At 39.8% G+C, this 25,495-nt stretch overlaps 2 protein-coding genes across 4 annotated transcripts in view; both read right to left on the bottom strand.

The window, feature by feature from the left end:
- Window positions 1–13,862: 13,862 nt before the first annotated feature.
- On the bottom strand, window positions 13,863–15,794 carry LOC146560996 (dickkopf-related protein 1-like). The gene is made up of 4 exons (XM_085243213.1): window positions 15,437–15,794; window positions 15,164–15,308; window positions 14,847–14,981; window positions 13,863–14,720 (listed from the first exon to the last, which is right to left on the bottom strand). Exons 1-4 carry the CDS (start codon window positions 15,650–15,652, stop codon window positions 14,455–14,457), a joined length of 762 nt encoding a protein of 253 aa, XP_085099339.1. The 5' UTR covers window positions 15,653–15,794; the 3' UTR covers window positions 13,863–14,454.
- Window positions 15,795–17,598: 1,804 nt separating this feature from the next.
- The window catches only part of LOC146560994 (cGMP-dependent protein kinase 1), a 100,033-nt gene continuing 92,136 nt past the window's right edge, over window positions 17,599–25,495 (bottom strand). For all 3 annotated transcript variants that reach the window (XM_085296660.1, XM_085296661.1, XM_085296659.1), the window contains exons 10-18: window positions 23,527–23,623; window positions 23,286–23,425; window positions 22,116–22,205; window positions 21,762–21,903; window positions 21,136–21,299; window positions 20,812–20,934; window positions 20,661–20,723; window positions 20,510–20,576; window positions 17,599–20,417 (exon numbers count right to left, since the gene is read on the bottom strand). In XM_085296660.1, the coding sequence (XP_085152786.1) occupies window positions 20,319–20,417; window positions 20,510–20,576; window positions 20,661–20,723; window positions 20,812–20,934; window positions 21,136–21,299; window positions 21,762–21,903; window positions 22,116–22,205; window positions 23,286–23,425; window positions 23,527–23,623 (985 nt within the window). In that variant the 3' untranslated portion in view covers window positions 17,599–20,318. The remainder of the gene's footprint in view (window positions 20,418–20,509; window positions 20,577–20,660; window positions 20,724–20,811; window positions 20,935–21,135; window positions 21,300–21,761; window positions 21,904–22,115; window positions 22,206–23,285; window positions 23,426–23,526; window positions 23,624–25,495) is intronic.

The following is a 25,495-nucleotide window of genomic DNA, read 5'->3' as shown; positions in this document are numbered from 1 at the left end:
ATAACATGAAACTGCATATTTTCTAACCAAGTGCCTGCTCTATGATTAGCGCCTTAAAGTATAGTAGGTGCCCTGGAATTAATGTAATTGTTTGAAGTGTAAAGCATCAGATGGTGTTCATCTATGGACTTATCGAATCCAGATGGAGACATATTTTATTCAGCATGATTCAAATATCCATCTCTTTGAGTCTGCTTGCAATTAAACCATTCAGTGAATGTTCAACAGCCTGGGAAAAATCTGGTCTTTTGGAATCAGCGAGACAAAAAGCAGGGTGAGCTGTTAACATCAGGAAAGACCACCCCTGATTTTGACTGTTAATGATATTAAACGTCCGTCAGGGCTCAAATCCTACATCAAAGGAAAGGAAACAATGCAATTGTGACTGGTTTTTGCCCTGTGTGAGAAAATCAGGAGTGTTTTGAGAGCTGAAGACTTAATCTCATCTTTGGATACACAACAAGGATGGCATTCCTCGGGAGATACACTTAAGAAACACGTCCAATCAGGTGAAAAATAGAGATAGAGCTAGAGGACCAATAAAAAGTGCATTATGGGAAACTCCAGATGTTTGGTTAGATCCAGAATAACAAGTCCCTGTCAGAAATTGCCCTCTGGCAACAAGGGGTTGTAATTTCAACCCCATTAAGATGCATTACTGTTAATTTGTTTAAAGACAAGGAGCTGTTGTATTGTGAGAAGAAGGCCTATTGTGTTAAGAATGGGGTGTGGACAGGGCAAATTAGATTTATCTGTAAATGTTGGCAGATGAAAACATCAGTTCATAATGAATGGAAAATATCTGTGCACAGTTGATTAAAAAAAAAAAAAAAAGCAAACACACAGACAGAATTGATTAAAAATGCTGTGGCTAAAGAGAAGGAAAGCAAAGAAATATGTACAATTTCAATATTAAAGAGTAACTAGATGACAGAATGGGGACAGCCTGTGATACAAATGCATGGTTTAACCACATAATGAGATGGTTTAAATGTTTCTTTGGGGAAGACATGGCTAATCCTAATGACAGCAAATCTATTGTGTATCTTTCTCATGAAGTTCAAAAGGTAATGCTCCCGATCAGGTGATAGTTCCCTCGGAAGCCTGCGCTGAAATCTCTCTTTTATTTTCTTTCCATTACTTTATTTACTCTCCCAAAAGTAGGAAAAAAAGGGTAGATTTACTACAGCATGCATGAATGAATGAAAAACTGCCAGTGTAATTTTCCTGTTTTTATCCACTGGTATGATTAGAGAGAAAATAATCAAAAATTATGATAACAGAACCATCAGAGATTTGAACACAGAGGACCGGATAGCTTCGCTTCGGTCAAAAGGGCAACGTCTAAATGAAATAAATAAATATAATGCGTTCTGACCTCTTTCATTAGAGTGCAGGCACCGTGCGGACTTCCTGGGTTAATAACTGGGATGAGGTTTGCAGTACTTTGTGTCTCAACAGCAGGAGAGGAACACAACCCTTTAATACAGCAGCTTCAATTACACCACATCAGGAGAATGATGTCCCCTTAGATCCCATTAACAAAAATAATATTCAAGCAGTTGTGCATGTGTGTGCAAGTGTCTGATGCTCTGTGTGCATTCGTGCATGCACGAACTTTAAGTATCTTTTGGAGGGTTGATCTTCTGCTCCTGGATTTATAAATTTGTTAGAAGTGCCCTTTAGTCTGTGCTGGAAAGACTGATGTGTTTAAAAGCTCTAAATGTGCACTAACATCTGTTAAATTGCTGCCATTGATAATCATCACAACTACTGGCAAATTGCTACATCTTATCTGGGCAATTAACAAAATACGGAACTTCTAAAACACCCTCCGGCTGTCTTTTTTCTTCCTGAAACTCTCCTGTTCTTTCTTTGTCCCTCCGTCAGCTGCTCAGACTTATGTGGCCTCATGTCAAGGGATGCTTCCTCTACTGAATGCCCATTGAAGGAAGCTATTTTGTCAAATGCCAAAGCCATTGGGTTGCTTCATATCCTGTCAGATAAGCAACCACAAAGAGCTCCCTTTTTTCCCCCCGACTTCTAACTGCTCCTAACATCTTGACATCCTTCTCTCTTCCTCCCTGCTCTCTTCCTACTCCTCTTGTTAGTTGATAAAGAGTGTTGTAATGTCAGGAAGGACACACATTCCTGACAATGTCCTCAAGGATCTCTGAGGAGCTGGGGTTCACTTCCTTGCAATTTCTGTGACAGATCAGAGGGAAAGTGAAGCGGAAGAAGAAAAGGAAAAGGCATGGGATGATGAGAGGAACAACTCAACTTTTTCTTTTCTTTTTTTTAAAGGACTGAACCGCAAAATACAAGTGGTAAAATGAGGGACAGAAACTTGAAATATTGGTTTCTGAGGACAGACTTGTATAAATATAAGAGACTGTCCTCCCTTAATAAGAAAGTAAGTTTGACTGAAGCAAACTAGGAAGATTACATGCTTGTATGGGGGAGGTCAGTGTGGATTGATGGGCTGGCAAAACACTGACTTTAACACAAGAGACTATTTTCACAAAAATACACTCCGCTCGCTCCATTTGCAGCTCATCTCAACATATTATTGAAACATTTTTGGAATTTGGCCTCTGTGCACCCTTTGATTTTAAATCAATCAATCAATCAAGATATGACAGAAGTGGAGAGTTAGCTTTAATTCAACAGTTTAACAAAGGTATTGCAGTATTTGTTTAAGAATTGCCGTCATTTTTGTGAACTGGTTTGTAGCTGTTTGCTGAAGCTCTCAGTATGGGATCCAAAGAGCTGCTGATGCAAGTGAAGTTCATCATTAGGCTAAAAGACCAAAATAATCCTATTAGAGAGATAGCTAAAGCTCTCTAATCAAATCAACAGTCTGAAACATTCTTAAAAAGAAGGAATGCACTGCAACTCCAACTTAGCAACACCGGAAGTCCCAGAGGAACGTGTAAGACAATTAAAGTGGATAACGACAGAATTCTTTCCTTGGCCAAAAAAATAAATAAATAAAAAATACCTTTACAACACAACACCAAACTAAGTCAAGAATACTGGTGAGGAGGTAGGTATGTTATTGTCAAAGTCTGCAATCAACACCTTCATGAATTTAAATACCAAGGGTTCACAACAAGGCACAAAACCAGGAGTAGATTCAGGAGTAGGAAGGTCAGATTAGAATGAAAGAATCTAAGAGATCCTGCATACTTCAGGCTTGGATTCATCGTTGGCCAGATTAAACAAAGTTTAACTTATACCTGAATGAAGTGAAAAGGAAAACATGACTTTAAGCACACCACATTGTCTGTCAAACATGGAGGCAATGCTATAGCATGACCATATATGGCTGCAAGCGGAACCAGGTCACTAGTGTTTATTGATAGCGTGACTGCAAATAGAAGCAGCAGGATGAATTCTGAAGTGCACAAAGCTATACGCTGTGCTCAGATTCAGACAAATGCTGCAAAACATGAAGATCAGTCTTCACAGTGCAATAACCCGAAGCATACTACTAAAGCAACTCAAGAGTCTCTAAAGGCACAGAAATGGGGTACTCTTCAACGGCCAAGTCAATCACCTGAACTCAGTCAAAGACAGCATGCTTTTCAGTTACTGGAGACTAAACTGAAGGCAAACAGAGCCACATACAAGCAACAACTGAAGGCAGCTGCAGTAACAGCCTTGCAGAGCATCTCAAGGGAGGAACCTCAGCTTTTGGTGATGTTCATATATAAAATAGATATAAAATGTATGTAATTCTTAAAGAGTTAAGTTAATACTTTTGTTAAATCCCTTATAATTAAAGCTGAAACTTTGCACTTCAATCACACCTTCATTGTTTGTTTAAAATCAGCTGTGGTGATGTAAAGAAGCCAAACTAGAAAAACTGTTTCTTTGTAAAAATATGTGATGTGAACTCGTAGGTCACCTCATTCAGATCAGAGGACTTGATGCAAAGTAAAACGTGAGAAAGGAAATGAAATGAGAATGAACCTTTATGTGATTGCACTGCAGGAGTCAACAGTAGCAAGTTTTCTTCGTATATCAGCTTGATTGTAAATTACACATACAGCACAACAAAAATGCCTCTCGTCTCCAGCGAGCCAAAGTTTCCACACCTCTCTTGAGGCAAAATTTGGACGCTTCACAAGCAGAAGGCTCAATAAAAAGCAGGCTTGGTACTTGGCCTCAAACCATTAGCAGTGAGCTGAGGCGCTCAACGCAGTACACAGGCGTTAATTGCCTCGTCGCTTGTAACGCTGAATCCTTTTTTTTTTTAATGCTGGTGTTTTTGTAAACAAGGCCGTTTGAAAACGATTGTTAACACCTGTGTGCTGGGAAATATTGTATGGGAGCAGGACACTTGATGCTGAAGAGTCTGTCCTTGGCTGATAAGAGTAATGCTGCCCATGTGTTTGCTCACAGACTGGTGATCTGTGTTATCTCACACAAGCTTGTGGTTCTTAATGTCCATTTGAAGATCTTTCATCACTTAATACTCTTTCATCTTTTTTGCAAGGCTTTGGTTTCTTACTCATCCTCTCATCCAAACTTGAAACTGGTCTGGAAACTCTCTCCAAATGCCCTCAGCTATTGTCAGTGAAAACCGGAAAACTACAGGAAACTGTGTGATAATGATGACAAATATGAAAACAACAAATCTATTATAGTCTCTTCAAGCAGATTAAAAAAGAGCTTTTTCCCTTTTTTTTGCACAAGAAAAATAAAACTTGTTAAGTAGAATTACTTTTTCTAATACTTTAAAGTCCACAACTGAATTGAGTTTATTTTCATTTTATATGCACATTTTCAGCTTGTCAACATGAAATATGTCAATTTAGCTGCCCTGCTGATGCTGCAGAAAATGCTGCTATATGTAGGACGAACAAAAACAGCGTTGCATATGAAGCCATTCCCAGTTTGGCTCCTATCAAAATGGCTGAGATGCTTGTGGCTTTGTGATTAAGCTGCTGCAAGCCACACAGCCCAGGGAGAGTAAACCCAACATTTAAACCAAAACCCAGATACAGGCAGCCTGGGCAACAACAGTGGCATATTAGTAATTACCCCAAGACAAAATGTCCGTCATTTGTGTGTAACCCACATTCAGGCAATTCAGCTTCTCAGCACATGGAATTATGTCTGGGAGGCTTGGAGGGGAGGGTTGAGGTAGTATTATGCAGCCATTTGACAGCCCTGGATTGTCTGGAGGAATTAAGATGACTTGTTGTAAAACATGCTTCTGTGATTAATGTTAGAAGTTCCAGCTGGGTTACTGCAATGACTTTTTCATGTTTTTCTTTGTGTGTGTGTGTTTCACTGCTCTCTCTTCCTTTTTACCCATCTGTCGCTCTATCTCTCATCAATGGTCAAATACAGATCACCTGGTAGTTGGACTTCAAAGAGAGCAACAATTGGATATCAACAACACCATTACTTACCGTGTCCCTGTGAATCCCTTTCTGACCAGTGGGACCTTGTCTAGAGGGGAAAAATACCCCATCTGTCCAGCAAATGCTTCCATGTGGACACAAAGAGCGGGGCACATTCTTGTGGAAATGAAAGCAGGTCCTTTAATCTAAGAGACATAATCAATAATTGATAAGGTCTGTAGCTGCAGGGCAAAGTGGTAGTTTGAAGATAACCTAAGACAAGATTAGTGATGGGACAAAATGGGGTGATGGGGTTTATGCTGAATTAAAACATTATGCATGGAGGATTGGCTTTGTAATCATGGGTTCCTATCAGCTCTTTAAATCACTTCCTGCAACCTTAGCTTACTCGTAGTCAAGTGATCATTGTTTAATCTGGAAGGAATGCTAATTAGAGTGGTGGAGAACCAACCCTTGCCAACATCACCAAAATACACTGTGGTCAGCTTAAATGAGACACAATGAGATGCCTTCACAACAACTATTATGCAAAGGGGTACCAATTCAGAATGCAATATCTGTCCACCAAATATTTACCAACACCCAATGACAAGCGGAAAAACAAGCCAAAGAGACAGCTAGAATGGGAAATGTGCATAGAGAAGGGCTGAAATGTACATTTCAGAAACAGGAGGCTAGACTGAGGCTTCTGAGCACAATTCAAGCCCCTTGGGAATGTGCTGAGTTGGACCTTTGATGCGCAAGATAACCAAAATATTGTGCATTTTCAATCAACATGTCAACCCGAATTTTAGCAGAGTTTCAAAAATAACACCAAGGATAGAGGGAGGTTTTACGCTTGGTTTTGGTTTCACAGTACTACAGACTTGAGAAATGGGATCACATCTGAGTGCCAGGAGAATTTGTTAATCTCTGGAGCTCTTTCTAAGGATATGGAATGACCCAAAAGGGTGCCACTGCTTTTAAAGTCCCTAAAAATAGAGATGCTTATTTGCAATACCGCACGTGGGCCATGTGTACAGAGAGTGGCAAACTGTGACACCAAGCACAGTTTGCCACAGTTGTTTTTTTTTAACATATAAAAACAGAATGCAATGTAAATCTCATAAACCCATATTTTATTCACAGTAGCCCACAGAAAACATATGTTTAAACTAATTTTTAACTAACATTTTGAGTTGATGGCAGCAACACGTCTCAGAAAAGTCAAGACACAAGCATGTTTACCCCTGTGTAACCTCCCTTGTTCTTGATTCTAGCTGCTCAGACGTACCGGGTCTTCTTTGTTGTATTTTTGCTTCATGATGTGCCAAATGTTGAACGGTCTGGACTGCAGGCGGGGTCAGCTCAACACCCAGACTCCTGTACTCTGATGTGCAAGCTCCCATTTGCATAAGCACTAATACATCCTCATACTATCAGAGAGCCAGGTCTTGTCCTTTGTGCACATCTTACAATGACATTATGAGATATTCACATTTTATATTAGGATACATTATTCTGAATTTATTCACAATTTGTAGAACTGGTGTTTGTTGTTGTTGTTGTTTTGTTTTTTTGCTGAATAGTAACCTTTACTTCTCTGCCTTTCCAAAATTATCTTTTTATACCCAATCATGTTACTGACCTGTTACCAATTAACCTAATTAGTTACTAAATGTTCCTCCAGCTATTTCTTTTTAGTACCACTTACATTTCCAGCTCCATTTATTTCTTAAATGGTGCATTTTCTCAGTTTAAGCATTTTATGTTTTCTGTGTTATACGGTGAGTAAAATACCAGGTTGTTTGATCTGTATTTTCTCTTAAATATTCCCTGTTCATCAAATTAGGGAAAAAGATGTCACACATGCTAAATTTAACTCTTCGTCTTTAGCTGCGGCTGGGAGTGGGCGCTAGGGTGTTTGTATGTCTATGATTTATACCTTTCTCTTAAAGTCAGCTGTGAGAGTGACAGTAATATGATGTTTCCCACCCACAACGGAGGAACACACACAGTCAGCAACCTCAACATGGTTGTTTGCTATATCTATAGGGTGTTCCCAATCATTTCCTTGCCCACAACATAGACAATGAGCATGCTGTACTCTTAAGATTTGGTTCTATGAATGGAGGAACCAGGCAGTAAATAACAAAATAAAGCATATTTGAGGCAGGGTGTAAATTATGGAAATTTTAATGTTTCAAATTAACACTGGGTCTTTTTAACTTCTCCACTCTGGACAGTTTTAATAGTAAAACCTTGCAATGTGGAAGGGAAGAGTTGTCACATCTACAGAGTAAAGTGTACTTAACTAGTTTGCTCATTTACATTTGTTTGGTGTTTCCTTTTGTTAGACCATTTAGGTGTCCTTAGATGTTGGTGTAAACAAATCAACATTTAGATAGCGTACTAATGTGCTGCTGAGAAGAGTGTCTGAAGATAACTACCTTTGATATGGCCCCCTGCCATTCACTCTCTCACCAGCTTAGCCCCACCAACAGAGAGGCAAGACAATCCAATCCATTTGCCCCCTAGAGAGATCAAAGTCTGTACCTCCTCCACATCTTTATCTATTACCAGGGACTCCACCTTTGAGAAGTCTCTACACAAATTAAATTGTGCATCGGCCTTTGTCTTTGGTGGGGTTGAAGGCAGAGTTTTTTGAAAGGATGGAGAACAAGCAGGGACGTTAAAGACTTTGGGTGTTGAAGCAAATGAGATTGACTGGGGGAGCCAGGGTGGTATGAAAGGAGGTGGCGAGTGGCAAAAAGCTCTGAGTAAGGCCTGGCGACTGTTAAAGGGACAATGGTTGAACCACTGGGGTCATTATTGTGCCTTTGTCTGATAAGATGCTTCCCCGTTGAGCAAAAGCATGCCATTACAAAACAACCGAGGCTTTTGATGCTCCTGCTTGGGTACAGAGATATTTTTTCAGGACTCATAAAGACATACTGTTCCCTACTTGAAGATTCTTTATGGAATGAACTGAGGGATGAGAGACATCTATTTCCTGCCCCTCATAAATGTCTGTCTGCTGTGCGCATACTGGATTAGACACGGTCACCAGCAGTACCTACAGTTACCCTAGTACTTCGTTATGCCAGTCACTGGTTAAACTATCTCTCCTCAGTACTGTAATTCATTTTTCAAAGTATGGGGTTTCTGTGGTTACCTTCATTCAATCAGCTGTGCTAATTGACTGTGACTCCATAAGCCTGCCATATTTCAGCGTTATATAACTAGATATAATTTTATTCTTCACTGAATGGCAACTCAGTCTGCATTAATTTTCCACCAGCTCACTCAACTGCAATACTTTTTTTTCTGAATTCTTTAAAAACTTTGTAAATAATGAGTAAATTATATGTGTGAAGCAGCTTTGCACAGTGTGGTTGTGACTGAGGCAGACTGTACACAGCAGCCAGGAGCTGAGCCAGCTCTGGCCCTGGCCCTTGTCCTAGTCCCAGCCCCAGGCCGCCAGCAGCAAGCCTCTGGACCAACCATAATGAAGAGTAGGCATTTTTATCCCCAGCTGCAATTCTACCCCCCTCCTGGTGCATCTGTTCACCGCCTGCTTGTCTGGCAAAGTGGGTAGATATTACATATTGGGATATAATTTGTAAAAACAATGGGCAGATTATTTGTTTACACTGAAGTGGTCACAGCTGCGCAAGCTGTGGATATGCTGCGCATGGGGAGAATGGAGAGTGAGAGAATACATCTGAAAGAGACAGGTGGTCGAGGAACCACTGTTCTTTATTAAACAGCCAGTAGCAAGGGGAAAATAAACATGTGCGTAGGTCCAGAAGGCAGTAGAGCCAAGCAAAAACACTGGGTATTGTGGTCAGGTATGTCTCTTCTTGCTTTGATTCTTTCATGTAGTGTTACAGTTACAGACAGCAATGTAACACAGCCACTTGTTTCTGGTTCAGCCCAACACACTTACAGATTTTAGGCCTTTATAGCTGAAGTCAAAGGAGAGAGGTTACCTTCATGTGGTAAATGACGGACTCAAAAGTAGTATGACTTCATCACAGAAGGACCTGAGACCACAGCAGCAGTAGCAGATGGAAGGAACACCAAGATGGATCAAACTAGTCATCCATTAGCCTCCCTGGTGAGTACACTGTCTCTCACAGCAGTAAGAAACAGGCGCCTTGGTGTCACCACATACACTTGCCTACGCAGATCTCTGAATAAAGTAAAAATAAGCATAACAAAGATATTACAAATGAATAATTCAGCTAAAAATATGTCCCTACCCTAAGAGAACCTTGTTTCAAACCAATGTTTCTTTCTGAAAGGCTGCAACTATCTGGTTAGCTTATGTAAGACCAGCATGGGGAAGCATAGTAGGCAGGTATCTAAAAGTAGGCTACATCATGGCAGTGAAGTTGATCTTCTCATCTGCATCATCGGAAGATAGCTAATGAACCTACTTCAAAAAATGTGAAATTATGACTTTTGGTGTAGAGCTAGGATTTAGCCTAGCTTAGCATAAAGACTGAAGGCCTGAGAGGCTAGGGTGAGTTTTAAAATGGCTCAAAAACCTTGATATTTGAGTATTTAACTTTTTATATTTAACAAAACAGCCGTTTGAAATCCTGTGTTCTGCTTTGTTTTTCTCACTGTTATATGCCAACTGTGCAGAACTTTATGAAGTCACCACAATACCAAATTTAGGCCCACAGTGCTTGTTCAAAGACCAGAAAAAAAATCTGTGTTCTATCTGGAAAATTACACTATAGTCTTTAACACTGCCAAGAATAACTGAATGAATAAGCAATTAAAATTTGGATGAACACATAACTGTTCCTACATTTATATATATGTATTAAAAAAAAAGAGAAAAGCTTTCTGCTCTGTAGACAGACACAGGCTAACTGGTTCCCTTGCATCCACGCATGCTACAGTGACTCTAGGGAAAAGAGTAGTTGGAAACGGCAGCACGACCAAAAGTCTTGTGACCATGTGCAAAGAACGTATGATCTTGGTGTCTTCAAAAGGTTTGCTTTGAAGACATGGATAAGGTCTGCAGTACAGTCAGCCTTCACAACAATTTTAGTGGATCAAAACACCAATAAAATGGGAATAAGATGGACTAAGTTTGTGATGGATCTGCTTTGAGTTTGCAATTGAATGGGGAATTGAACTGAATTAAAATAACAAAGAAAAGTAAATCTGCTTGTGTAATAATGTTAATATTTGTAATAAATCTGCAAAAAATTGCAAATCACAACTCCATACACAGAAAACTTCAGTTCAAGTAATACTGAATTGAATTGAAAAATAGGGACATACAAGCTGCAGGACGTGAATTTAACCTAAAAAGACATAGGCACACTGCAACCTTGCTTTTATATAGTAATATAACTAATTAGGAACCAGTTGAGTTGTTGTCTCCTGCTGCAAAGAGAGGCTCATGGATTAAGATTAGGATTGACTGCAACATCCTGGGAATCTGCATTTGGTCTTCAATGGAAAAACAAAAAGTACAGCAACCACCAATTTTTCCTAGTCGTAAGATAGTCAGTGTCTTACTTTTACTCCAGCTGGACTGAGCCATTATACAGACTGAGCAAATCAGATCCTCACTGAACATTAACATAGCAACGTGAGTAATGGTGACCTTTTCATCTCACTCTCTGAAACAATGCTTATGCTTTTAAATTAGGTTCAAATCCATGCCACGGGGAAGATCGGCTAAGAGAGGTGAAACGCAATATATAAATAAGTGAGCGAGAACAATTGTCTCCGGTAAATTACCTGGAACGTAACATGAAACCCAATCAAAGAACAGCATGTCATCAACTCACTCTGTGAAAACCCTTGTTTCCCCTGCTGTGTTGACATCAACTAGGAGTTAAATAAGTGGAACAAACCTGCTCTCCACCTGCATTCACACACTCACCACATTGTGCTGAATGAGTTGTCTTTTGTTTAATTATTATTTCCCAAGGACAGGGAGATTTCCACTTATTGCTCAACTCGGCTGATTGTCATCCCACAAAGATGAATAGTGAGCATTGTGCTTCTCTCCTATGAAGTGATCAGTGCCAGCACCCAGAAGTTTGACACCTCCCTGTGAAATGTTGTTTACATAAGAGCTTGGGTTTGATCCGAATGCTCATTCCAGAAGTATGCCATCTCTTTCATCTGACAAAATAACATGCATTCCGTCTGTGTACTCTGCTTCATTTCTTTACCCTTTCATCTCTTGACGGTTCACTCATGAGTTTGTTAACTCGGGGATGTCTGTCGATGGTGTTTGGCAGCAGAGCTAGAATAACAATGGTTGATATACCAAATACTCAGGCAGATAAAAGCTTTTCATACTTTTTAGATTGTGACGGTAGATAAGCAAATCATTTCTGTTTTTATTGCCCATGAAGTTTTATTAAAAGACTTGAAGAATGTCTATCTGCCTAGATCATGCTCGAGTTCGCTTTATGTTTGGGTTGTGCAAACACACAGGAACGCGTAAACAGAAATGAAAAGTGTTAATCAGTATTTTCATGAATTGCAGCCTGGATTTGTTCTGTTAAGATAAATGTTTACTGTAGTTACTTGTTTCCAGTTTTTGGAAGCATACAGTAGCATGAAAACGCATGCCAGTGGACGTGCTGATTCATTCTTGTGGTATGACAACAGCAAATGTTGTTGGTTAGGATGCCGCGGCGTGGGCGAGTGTGCTGCTACGCCAAACGTCTCACACCCGAAATTTCACCCCTACAAGGTTTTGCGAGTCTGTGTGTACATGTGCGCTGCTGTAAATGTGTACAAACTGTTCAGCTGCATGTGGGGACATGACTGTGTGTGCGTGTGTGTTTGTGTGTGACAGTGTCTCAGCGCTGCTGACGTTGAGTTTGTTTCTCCGGACTCCACTAAATGTTCCTTAGCTGCCTGTGTAAAGTGAACACACACACAAACAAACACACACACACAACCTGGCCTTCCTTGAGTTAGGGCACATGCCTGTGGCCTGTGTAAGTCTGTGGTTGGTGTAATGATGACAGGCTCACACACATACTCACAGATTCCAGGACCCCCACAAACATGACTTGGCTGAGCCTGCATGGTATATTGTGCTGCTGACAATGCTACCATTATTCTTAATTACTCTCAAGAATGGACGCTAAATTATTTAAATGGAGTGTGTCTCTCTGAAAGTCTGGCTGCCTCTTGGTCAATGTGCCTATCCTCAGCAGTGGTGGAACAAATACCCAGATCCTTTACTTCAGCAAAAATGGCAGCACCACAAAGTTACTATACCCTAATCATAGAAAATGTGAGTAGTGTAGTTAGTAGGTAGGATTATAAGCACTGTTCTCGTTATGCTGGGAAAGTGGCTTCTGGCTCTGTTATACTATCTTACTATTATTAATTTCCATCAAAATGAGAGCTTTCTCGTGTTTTCTGATGTTTTTTTAAATACATAAAAAACTGTTTTCCAAAAGGTTGAGGTAAATCTAAATTAAAATTAAAGTAAATAACTAGAGCGAGCCACACAAATACCTTAGTGCAAGATTTGAGCCCATGGTTTTGTTTTTCCACCACTAATCTTCAATGACAGCCAGAGTAAACCTCACCTTGTCTTCTTTGGACAAACTTCAAGCTAATGTCTGTGGATGTAAACAGATGAAGAGGTTATCTGGCTCGGTCAGATATCAAGAGTGTCTTGTGCGTCTTTTGATCTGACAAGAGAATCAAACAAAAAGTATAGTAATTTCCTCACCATCTTCTAATCTAAACATGTCTAATTACAGGTACCAAGGTGTATTTGAGTGGATTCATAGCCTACATATTAGAGCACATCTATTGCGCAACAGCCAGGAAATGGGGTGTGCTGTGCAATTGGAGAGACTGAGAACTTTTTTTGTTGTTGTTGCATCACAGAAAAAGTGCTGTGGTGCACCTCATTTCATGAAGCCTTGTGTAGATTGAGTAAGATGAAATAATTAAAGGCTTTAACTTGGATAGCCAGCTATCTGCTCTGCTGCACATGAAGGCAGGAGCATCATAATTAGAAACTAGCCAACACCAAAGGTGTAGGTGGCAAACACATTCGTCAGGACACAGATACTTAGTTATTACCTCTTTGTAGGCATCATTTGATATGGTGGGTTGCCTTCATCTGATGATATAGCCTTGATTGACCATTCTCTGCTTTCACAGCAGGACCTGACGTGTTGAGGCTCCAGTAGTAACTCATTACAGTTGTATGTTTGTTGTAAGTCTTTTTGGGTCTGTGTATTTCTTCCTGTAACAACTGTGTTTAGTGATCCTGGGCCAGGTTAAGCACCGCAGACATCCTTCAAACAACTTTTGCTTTTCAGAAGGGGACAGTTGTTACTTTTCTGTGTACCAGCTACTATATGAAGACTAAATCATTTATTTTTTAACTTTTGCAAGAAACCTCTACAAATCCTACATAAAGCCTCCCCCCCCCCTTTTTTTTTTACTGCAGTAGATTCAAATATAAAAAAGAGGAATATAAAGACTGCGTTAAGATTATCACGTGACATTTAATAAAACAAATATATTCAAATTTTCAATAGATAACATTTCTTATAAAACTTTATATATAACACATTTACAATGCATGCAGCACCATGTCTTTATAATACTGGTGTTGACAGAATGTAATAGCTCATTTAAGTGCCACATCCAGGGAAATATGTACAATACAGTAATTTACTGCAATAACCGTGGCATGAAGTTCCATAAAAAGAGAAACAAAACAGCTCTGCCATTACCAATGACATGCATTGATCTTCCTAATACTTCTGAAATGTCACTTCCTAACTTCCGACTCCTCATCTGCTGAAAGGGAATTGATTCAGTCCATCTTGCACTCTTGTATCCCTCTGGGTGTATCACTTTTCCAGGAATCATGTCTACCCTTTCGGCTGATGTGTTTTTGTCAACAACTTTGGCAGGAAAGAAAGTCTTAGGTGTCTGTGTGCATGTGTGTGTGCGTGTGTGTCAGCATCTCTTGTGTATGCAAGTGTTTGTCAGTGTCTGTGACTGAGTTGTGGGTTTTGCTGGGCGTGTGAATGTGCAGGTTTCTCTTTCTGTGTGCGTCCACTCGTTCATGTCAGCGTCTCTGACAGGTGTGTAGGTTCCGGGCTGCAGTCCTGCTGACAGTGTGATCTCGCTCTCCTTTCTCTGGTCGGCAGGCCAGCCCTTCGCCGCAGTCACAACGCTGGAACAGCTCCAAGCCATGGTTGCCTTTCCTGCGGTGGCGCGTACACACCTGGCCCTCTGTCAGAACAGGCTTACAAATGCGAGACCAGAAGTGTCTGGCACAGCAAAGACCCTCGGAGCAGTCTGCAGATCTCAGGCAGGCATCCCCCTCTTGGCCTGAAGATGAGGGGGGGAGAGAACAAAGTGAAAATATGTTACATGGAACAGACCTCCCTGAAAACTTCCTACTGCTGCTACTTGAACCCAACAGATAAGACCAGTGATTTTTAACAGCACACTTACCTTTGACAGCATGAGGCTGGTTGCTATGGGCAGTGGGAGGCTTCTTGGCTCGATGCTCCATGGTACTGTTGTGTGTGTGCCAGCCAGTTGTGAGGGCTACATCTGCGACATCTAAGTCATTTGCCTGGCAAACACCTGAAAAGGTAAAAGAGGAAAATAAATAACTGCATTAAGGGTTTGCAATTAACACTACAGAAAAAAGCCCTTAGTTAATTAAGATATAAATAATAAGTAAAAAGTGAAATTAAAAACAAAAATACAGATACAAGATGACTAAAAGAAAACCAAAAGTCATTACTGATTTGAAATGAGCTCACCGTTGCTGCAGCGGTTTCCTGCACAGCACATCGAGTCCCTTGCGCAACGCTTTCGGTTCTTACGGCAGGGTAGGCAGACGCCTCGAGCATCGTTGCAGAATTCCTCACCTCCGCACTCTTCATCATCCGTGCAAACATTTGAGGTCTATATATGATTAAAAACAAAAATATTATTTCAGGAAGTATATTGCTATGATTTCTGTGACAACGTATACAAGCGAACCACTATTGTGGTGCACAGACTTGACTTTTACGCACGGCTGAGTTAATTACCTGCAAGGTGTCTGCGGGTAATTTGTGTCCCATGCTACCAGAAGGTGATGTTCGAGGACTCGGACTGACACTATCGGTATCTTTAACAATCGGGGCGCCGGGCAGGTTTTTGATCGCGTTGGAGTTCGTCAGGACTGTGCCCGCGTAAACGTCCCCAAGGTATCCAAACAGCGTGAGATACACAGCCAAGAAGCCGCGGACTGAAGGCATCTTCATGATTCCTTTCTTAAATTCTCCGGCAAACACACGATAAGAATGTTCCTTTTGTTTTGAGAAGAAGAGTGACAAAGTCCAAAACGGCCTTGAATCCAGAATCCTAAAGTTTCCAGAGAGTTTCGGAACGATGTTTGGAGGTCTCCTGACTCGCAGTCCTGGGGTGATCTCTCTTTATACATGTGGACCTGTTTGTCTTCCCGCCCCTCGCTGTGCACTACAAAGGCGGAGGGGTGGAATTTCAAACAGAGACCCACTGTACGGAAATGGCCATCTCTGCTCCCTGCACAGGACAACGTTTCAGTGTTTGTGATGATAATGACCTGCAAAGTCTGTCTGAATACCCATCACACAGTGTCGTACACGGGAAATAACCCCACCACCACCAGTCAGTACTTACTCTATCCAGTCAGTATAAAATAAATAAATAAAAACATAAAAAAATACAGATGACAAATAATGTTTTCTTTAATATTTTTTCGATGTGTTTTAAAAATATTACTCATAAATTCATCACTCTTTGTTTAAACAATCACTCAACAACATTTGACAAAATAAAAAAATATATTTTAAACACATAAATCACACATCGGGAAGAGTTTTTTTCTCCATTTTATTGATCACTTATTTTAATTTTCGCAATTACTGTGAAGTTATCAAAATAGGCGGGTAGTATATTTTTCAAACTATTATAGGTATACTTTTAGAAAATAAAAACAATGACGTTTTTCTAAATGTGTAGCACATTTGATTTGCTGTTGACAACTTACCTGCGCATCTTTGTAGAAGCCGTTTGCTTATTCCAGTTTCTATGACATCCTTTGGCTGCCCTTTGGCTGTGTGAATACAGCGATTGAAGTTACTTAAGTCGATTAACTACTTCATTTGATCCCTCTGATTGCAAAGGGGGCAATTATCCCCCAACGTGTGCTTGATTACACCAGTTGCGGACATCAATGTGTAGGATATGCAGACCATTAAGGGGTGTGAAAACTTTGCCGAATTAATGGACTTCCGTGGAGAGGCCTTTCAGGGTTGACTGGCACTTTGAGATTAAAGGGGACTCTGATCTACCCTGCTCTTTGACCCTTTAGGCTCCACCACTTCTAGAAGGAGAAATGTATTTGAGAATATTCAAATTAAGTCTCAATGTTGTTTTTCCACGTGAATCTGCTGATAACCCCACGTCGCAGTAGACTTGTCTCCGTGTTTGTCCTTAAGTTGTTATCTCTCGTCCCTTTCCTGAGAGACGTGAGCTCTTATGATTTATTTATTCACCTTAAACCTTTAGTGACACTGATTTCAAAACTTTTTGCACTCTGTGTGTGAATAGTCAGTTTTCGCTGTGCAAGAAGAGCTCCCTTCAGATGCTGAAGTGCGTAATAAAAAACAAGAACTTAAGTTTCTCCTTGTAGATATTTTAGCACTTGGACGTCATCTGCTGGTCACGGAGCCTTTATCCGAAGTTTGAGTGTGAGAATGTGTCTGCGTATGTAGAATAAGCGATGCGCCATAGACACCTGACAAACACACTAGCACTTTGCGCATTTGAATTGCTGCATATCTTTTGAAGTAGAGCTTTTATCTCCACTTTACTGAATGTCAGTACTGGTAAGGTGAGCTCCTTTGATGCACTTTGATCCCCTTTGATCTTACAGAAGTGTCACCTTGTTGTTATGGCTGAAGCCATTTCGCTGTGCCCCAAACAGATTTGTTGTGCGAACAACACGGAGGCCAGAAAAGCTGAATCATCCGCACTTACCACTAAGTGGATGACATTAAACTCTTGGAGTGATTATTAGATATCTGGGAACTTTAAGCGGTTCACATGAGGCTGAGGCACTTGCGTGAAGGGACGTTTTAGTCTTACCATTAGCTCCCCCTTGTGGCAACTACAGCGAACTCTGCACAGCACAAGTTTGAAAGAACACAGCACACACGACTCAAAAGTATTGTTTTTACTCTATAATTTTAAAAATCGTACACGTGGCACTCTGCAAAATAACTTACAGCAGAAAAATAACAACACAAGGCAAATATCAGGTAACTTTGCAGAAGGCAGTCAATAAAAACTGAAAACCAGTGGTTTGGTAAGATATGACATACATAAGGCTTTGTGAAAACATACCGCCCCACCCTCCCCCGACACAGTAAAACACTTATGGTTTAGAATTAAGATTTCTTCTTGTGTTTAGTTCTCCATCAATAGATTCATATAATATGTATGTTTGGCTTCCTGGGGTGAATGCACATAGGAGAATTTTGCCTTCAGAACTTTCTGCCTAGAAAGGCTTTGCAATACATGTTTAATATCATCAAAAGGATGAATTTTAACTGTTTCTTCAAGCTTTACCACATAGATTTGCTGCCTAGACACAAGCAAACAATGACCGTAAACTACAACGGATAAGAAAGCTTTTGAAAGGCAAACTTCTCCTGCTAGTGGGGTGAAATGTGACTTGAGCTTTTGAGCCAAACAGTGAAAAGAGAATTTGAATCGTGATAAGATATGATTAATGCTGACATTCTGTCAAAGACTGTCAACAGTGATAAAAATATTTCCATATTTGTATTGGCAAAATATTCATAACTGCAAATCATTCTTGCCGTCTCTAAAAGCTCAAATTTACTGACTGAAACAAGTGATGGATGGTCTTTCTGAGCCATGGTTAATGCTCACTGGTGTTTTGTATCAGGCCAGTAGTGATTGACTTCAAAGGATCACATTAGATATGTGGAGAAAAGCATGTCATTGCAGCTATATCAGGTAGGATAGCTTTTAATCATTTTAAATGTTCCCGTGACATAAATCAAAGGCGTAAGCAGGAAATTTATTTCATATATTTTGTCAGCCATCAAATGACTAGAAATTCTTTGTGGTGATTAATGTATTTATTAGATATAAGAAAGGATGAAAAGCAGCCATCTAAGAGGACACATACGTTTTTGAGGTGTATATGTGTTCATGCAGCATCGAAAAGGTCTTGTGATGTAAATTTTATATGCCATTGACTTAAGGCACTTACATTCCTTTTGACTTCATGTTCTGATTTTTGGACGCAAGAGGTGACGAGCTGGGCGAGAGATCATGGTGATCAAAGTTGAGATTTCACAAAATATAACCTTATTTATTTAGCTTCTTTTTGCCTCTAGGAGACACGTCAAGATTCCCACACGATTATGTTAAGTCAAGATAGTCTTATGATAATGCAAATGTGGTAAATCTGAGTTCCAAATAAACAGAAGGATGATTTTTTTTTTTTCCATGGCTGAACTCAAACTGGTGAAACCTGTTTAAAAACCTCGACAATACCACAAGTGATAAATCATCGATCAAGTTCACAAATTTATACAAGTCTCCAATTTTCTCTAAAGAATGCTGTCAAGTACGTTACAAAGTAATCAAGCACAAAAGAAATCACAATACAAAAACAAAGAACCAGTACTGTCATCTCAACATCGCTTATTATAATTTATCAACAGCACCAAAGACATCAAAACCATGTTCACAGTTATGTCAGTACTATACAGGAGAGGACATCCGGTTTGGGTGGATTCAAGAAGTGACTGAAAAACAAACTGAAGATGGATGTAGGCAGAGAAGCATTCGTATGCATGATTTTTTTTTAAAGCCTATTATAGAACAGAAAAGTGTGACCTCGACTTAAGCTTAAAATGAGCTATAACTGTGGATTTTCTCAGTTAATGGTCTTAAGTGCATAAGGACACATTGCTTCATGGAAATACTAGCTGACATTTCACGTGTGCCGGTGTGTGATTCATTAAAATTTTAAGGAGGGCACTTTAAGAGTCACATCTCTTTCCACTGAATGCACTGTGTTTGTGCTTTTCAAGGTAGATTAATCTCACATAAATTGTACTAAGTATTTGATTTCAGCCCGGTAACGTTCATGTGTGACAATAGATCTCGTAAATTCAAATACTATGTACCATTCATATTGTGTTTTTTCAATAAGAAGAAAAATCTGTGACATTCAGATTAGTCGTGAGCACTTGGTACCAGTTGCACTTGCCATCTGTAGTGTGTAGATGTCTACAAAGCATTACAGATTGCAGAAAGCAGCTGCATGTTGATAACCAGGGACCAACTGCAGTATCATCATATCCCCTCCCAGAGTCCACCAAATATTTCACTAACTATAGCGGAAAAATGAATCTATAAAAAAAGCAAAACCAATAACCATCCCCTTCCTCTTTTGAGCGGTTGTCAACATATAGTTCCTTTTTCTAGTCGTCGAAGCAAAACTTCGACAAACTTTAAAACATTCATCCATCCACTAAGCATCTCTTCATGATACATGGGAAAACCTGGCTCCGTTATCAGCCTCTGTTGTATTTGTGTGTGTATGTGTGTGTTTGTATCCCTGCACTTTCTTTGCCTTTTAGACCCAAGTGTAAAACAACACCGGAGAAGTGCTACAGCAGTCCCGTTATAAATGCTTGATCCAGAGCCACAGTGAAATAAAGGCATATCGGTGACCCAGAGGGTTTGCCATCCAACTATTAATCTTCTTTTCCATATCTTCTCTTTCATTTTTAATGCAGTTTTGTTTTTTACAACACAGCCATGTCCTCCATTAATGACCTCCAAACCATTAAAAGCCAACAAAAGAAGAGTTTCTTCTGGTTTCAAGAGAAGAGAAGGACTTCAAAAATCAACGTCCCAGCCGGAGTTGTCATCAGGAGGTGGGTCTTCATTGTCCTCTGGGAAGCTGTCAAAATTACTTGTGTCAACTGCTGATGTGACCTGGTAGAAACACAAAATAATCTTTCACATAAAGAATAAGCAACAACTGAGTGGCTATAAAACAAAACAAAACGGGCACAGCGTGCACTTACATTAGGGATAATAGGTGGTGTCAGTGTCCCCTTCTTCAAACCTTCCCAGTTAAAGCCCTCAAACCATCTAAAAGAAAAAATAGCATTACTTCATCATTGTGCAGCGAGCAAATTAATACAAATGTCTGGACTGAGTAATGCGTTTTCTCACTTGTGCTTTTGGATGTCTTTGACACCGTTTTTCAAGTTTCCCAGTCTTTCAGAAGGATTATCCCTGAAGTAGAAAAAATAATGTATGATTCAGCACGCAGACCACTTAAATGAATTACTATGTATAAATGTCTACAGGCACAAACACTTACCTGCATAGCTTTTTGATTAGGTTGGCAGCATTTTTGGTAATTTTCTTTGGAAACTCAATCATGTCGATTCCTCTCAAGATGATGTTGTAGGTTTTCATAGGATCAGGGCCAGAGAATGGAGGACTACACAACAGAGGCCAACATATTACTTTGAAGTAAAACGTGCTTAAGTGTGGACAATTATGTAATCTGTATAAATTGTGCAATGAGCTGACACATTTTAATTTTCACCAGGTGACTCAACATTTCCAAAAAGTTTTGCACGTATTACCGCAAAAACTTCATAAACAAGTTTGTTAAGGACAAGCCCGGGCCTGTGAGTACCTGCCAGTTAAGAGCTCAAACATAAGGATTCCTAGAGACCAGTAGTCAGCTGAGATGTCGTGGCCCTTGTTCAGAATGATCTCTGGTGCTACATACTCTGGTGTCCCACAGAAGGTCCACGTTTTCTTCCCAAACCCAATCTTCTTGGCAAAGCCAAAGTCCACCTAAAGAAAACAACGATTTTGTTGTCAGATTGTAATAATCAGGCAAAGAAAAATTTGACTTAAAATCCTTCTCGTGGTATTTTGGTTCCTATCAGATCATGTTCACTCTTATGCATACTAATGGTGGAATGAAAATGGTGGAAATAGTGGCATTGGTGGGTTTGGAGCTGAGCTGAGTAGCTGCTGGCTGCTCTGCCAAAAGAGACAAGCTGGTTTCTCCATGATGAGAAAAGGGAATGTTGGTGTACCTCAAAAAACAAAACCTAGCATAGCCTTAGTTATACTTCTCTTCACACTGTGATTACTCTTGTATTTAAAGCCATTGTGTGGCAGTATTCAAAATGATTTTTGACATTTCACATACATCAGAGAAAGATGGCATTTGTCTTTTCTTGCATCATCTCTCAAAAACACACAAACATCCAAGTTAGAGGTTTCTGTGTTTCCATGTTGATCTCTTACCAGTTTGGCATAACCCCTGTGGTCCAATATAAGGTTCTCTGGTTTAAGGTCTCTGTAGATAATGCCTTTGGAATGCAGGTAAGCAAAAGCCTCAACTACACAGGCTGTGTAAAACCTGGTGGTCGAGTCCTCAAATGAACCCCTGTAAACACAGCAGGACAAAAGAAGATGAAAATTGTAACTTACATCAAATAGTAAAATGTGATACACTTCCTATAATGTAGCTATAAAATCACTAGATATGTTGGTCAAAGCGGGACTCAAATATCATTTTACCAGAATTAACTTAACTGCCACACCTTTCTTTGCCATATAATTGTGTGTGTGTGTGACATTAATCCTTTATGAGTTTACCGATCTCTAAGAATGGTCCACAGTTCTCCGCCTAAACATGCTTCCATCAACATGTAGAGGTATTTGCTGTCCTTGAAGGTTCTGTACAGTCTGAAAACACACAGAAGTGTTTGTTATGACAAACTGCTGTAAAATTCATAACCACACAATTATTATTTGGCAGAAAAAAAAAGCAATGAATTCATCTTCTTAACCAAATATCCTATAATCTATTTTGAACACATGATAATACTGAAATAAAGCAGTCTGTTGTTGGCCAGGGATTTCCTTTGATATAATTCAGTATTTAAACCGTTTGTTAAAATATACATAAATAATTTTAGTAAACCACAATAAACGGTGTACAGCAAAACACTCCCACAGTGTTTAATTGGATTCAAGTGAGGGGACAAACCTCTCCAAACAAAGTGTTTTTTAAATTGTCATGTTGCTAAACGTCTCCCGGGCCACGCATCTCAAGCCTGTGAGTTATCTTGTCATTCAGTATTCCAGCACACAAATTAGCATTCGTCTCTATTAAAACCTTCCTGAACTGTTTGTATCGCCTTATCAGCGCTCTCCCACCTTCATGTTTTATAGCCAGTACCAGGGTGCTCCTGGCCACAAGCACACCAATGAAGCTGGACCGAAATTGGCATAAATAAATGTATTTCATCCAACTAAAGATTGCCCTGCCAGTGTTTGTCATGCTCCTTTTCATGTTTTAACTGTGCAGTCTTGTGCCACATCATCAGAAAAATGACTTCTGAAACACTTCCACAGATAGTCTCTGTGCCAAGTCAGAAGTACTTAATAGAAAGCAAATTGTGCGTGCCCTCATTATTCAAGGGTGACTATTGAACCATCTGTTATTGGTAGCACAGTTTCCCTAAATCTCCTAACTACTGCTGCAGCTGTGTTTTGTTAGCCTGCTGATGCTTGTATCACCCATCTTTATTCTTGTTCAGGCAGTTCTTTATTATTGTTAAGCCACGCCATATTACATACAAACCAAGCCAAAATGAGAAAGCCGTGATGATGACAGGCTCTTTTTGTGGCCACGTTCATTAAATAAGTCTTAATAGGGAATGTCATTTTTAATAACTCTTACTTTGATCACCAGAATTAAACATTTAGTAAGATAAGCAAACTTTATTGAGCATTTGAAGGAAGATAATGTTAAGAAGCTACCTAACAATGAAGTCCGAGTGGGCCTCTTGCATGATGAGCTTTTCTGAGCGAATGTGCTCTTGCTGTCTCGTGTCGACGATGTGCCGCTTCTTGAGGATTTTCATGGCAAATGTTTTGTTCTCATCACTCTTGAGCTGAACCTGCAGTGATAGGGAAAGAGAGAGATTCAAATAGCAACGTGTGCAGCTTGTCAGACAAGTCCAGAATATTGATGTTAATGTCACACTGCAGCGCTTCATACCAGCTCAACGCGTCCAAAGCCACCAACCCCCAGAGTGTCGATGATGTTAAAGTCAGCTAGGTTTAGATTGAAGAAAAACGCATTCTCTGCTTCATACCTGTGGGGCCAGGAAAAAGGGGAGGAAAGAACGAAGGGGAACAGGATTAGAGATGAGATGAAGGATGAAAGAAAACATAATCCACTTTCAACAACCTGAGACAAAATATCCGTCTCTCCTTGAGCTCATTTGTTTGCAAATCTTAGAGGATTTAACTCATAGTAATCTATCAAGGATGTTGTTGAGGATGTGGAGTATAAATATGAGCACATGAACAGGATGTTTTTGAGTTTAGTCTTCTGGCAAATTACTTTGACCTCTCTTTGATCACAGACTAACTGTCCCCAGCTTGTCCCCATTCTTTATAGGAAAGAACAAAGATGGGACATCCGTGACACAGGCTACTCACTACTCAGTTGGCTCAGAAGACATGCCTTGGCTCTGCCACTGAACTCCACAACATGCCAGCATGCTGGCAGTAGAGATTGTTTCCACGTGTCCACCCCTTATCCCCAGATGCCCCGTGTCTTCTTTGGTTATTGTTTGATCCAGACAGAGTTTCATCAGCTCAGTTTCTGGATCAGTGGGCTTAGGACAGATCCAAGCCTGGATAGGCCTTTCTGGGTCACTCATAACAGACTATCGCCTCGACGTCAGGCCTCTTCTCTCTCAAAAATATCTCAGCTGTATGTTTATGTAGACAGCGTCTTATCAAAAAACACCTCCACAGAAGACGTGTTTAGATAAGTCAGCAGCCTTCTTTCGCAGAGCTGCAGGGATTAAGATTATTTACAAAAATGTAGGTTAAACACTTTCAGAAAAAACTGTTCCAGGTTTGAATGTAATCAGTAAAATGTCAAATTATGTTTGCTTTATGCCATTCTAGCTTATCTGGCTATTCCAAGTGTTAAAAAACCAACCTAACTGTACTTGTTTCAGATCAGTTACACTGGAAACCTTTTCCCTAAGCTACGCAGCAGTGGACACTTTGGTGCCACGTGTTGGCAGGTTACTGAGCACGATGTTTCTCAGAAACACATCAGGTTACCAGGACACTCATGGTTTATTTGTGTATATGTATACACTATCACTATCATGGGAGATTTGCAGGTTATCCTTTCATCTTTTCTCCCCGACCCTGACCTGGATGCAGGCCCAGAAAAACTCCAAATCCTAAAATAAGTGCTGCTTAAGAAAAGGAGACAAGTAACCAAGATTACATGTTTAGTGTGTGTGGTGCAGTATTGTTAACCCTTTAAAGCCTGAAATAGAAAATAATTGCAGGAAAATTACAAATTTTTCAAAATTAAAGAGTTTATTGAACCATCTGACAAATTTGTTTGAAAAATTATTACATTTTAATTTCAGTATATGAATTTTAATTTGTATTGTAGTTGCTTTTTTATCTGGCTTTTTGAAAAATTGCTTAAAAATGTACAATTTATTTAGGTTTTTCAGGTGGGGGGGGATCACTCTGATGATATAGATGTCTCAAAAACCCACAAAAAACTGCACGCATCAAATATGACACACTAGGATGTGTCTGGGTGCAGTTAATTAAGGAGTGTTTTGCAAATTCTGTCAAGATATAGAAGAAATGAGAGTAAGGATATAATTTTACACTTTAGAATTTTACACTTGCTAAAACGGTTGACTAGTAATAGAAACATACAACCAGCAGATGGCAGTGTTGCTTCATTATAAGGAGTCAGTATCAAAGCGCTGACGAACAAAAACTGTGCTATTCACAGCCGAAGCACAAAACGAGCCCCTTTTCTATTAGATAAGCAATGAAAGAATAAATGTCTCTTCTATTCTCTACAGATGATGAACATTTCTTCAAGCGGGTAACAATACAAAACCATTAAGCTACTTTGCAATGTAATGAATAATTTTGTCACAGGCAAAACACAATGTCTCAATCAAGGACAC

This window comes from Mchenga conophoros, linkage group LG13 (genome assembly GCF_057382185.1).
Source record: "Mchenga conophoros isolate Kocher_MC1m ecotype Shallow Benthic linkage group LG13, M_conophoros_male_GT1.1, whole genome shotgun sequence".
Lineage (NCBI taxonomy): Eukaryota > Metazoa > Chordata > Actinopteri > Cichliformes > Cichlidae > Mchenga > Mchenga conophoros.
This window is presented reverse-complemented; position numbering and strand designations above follow the sequence as displayed.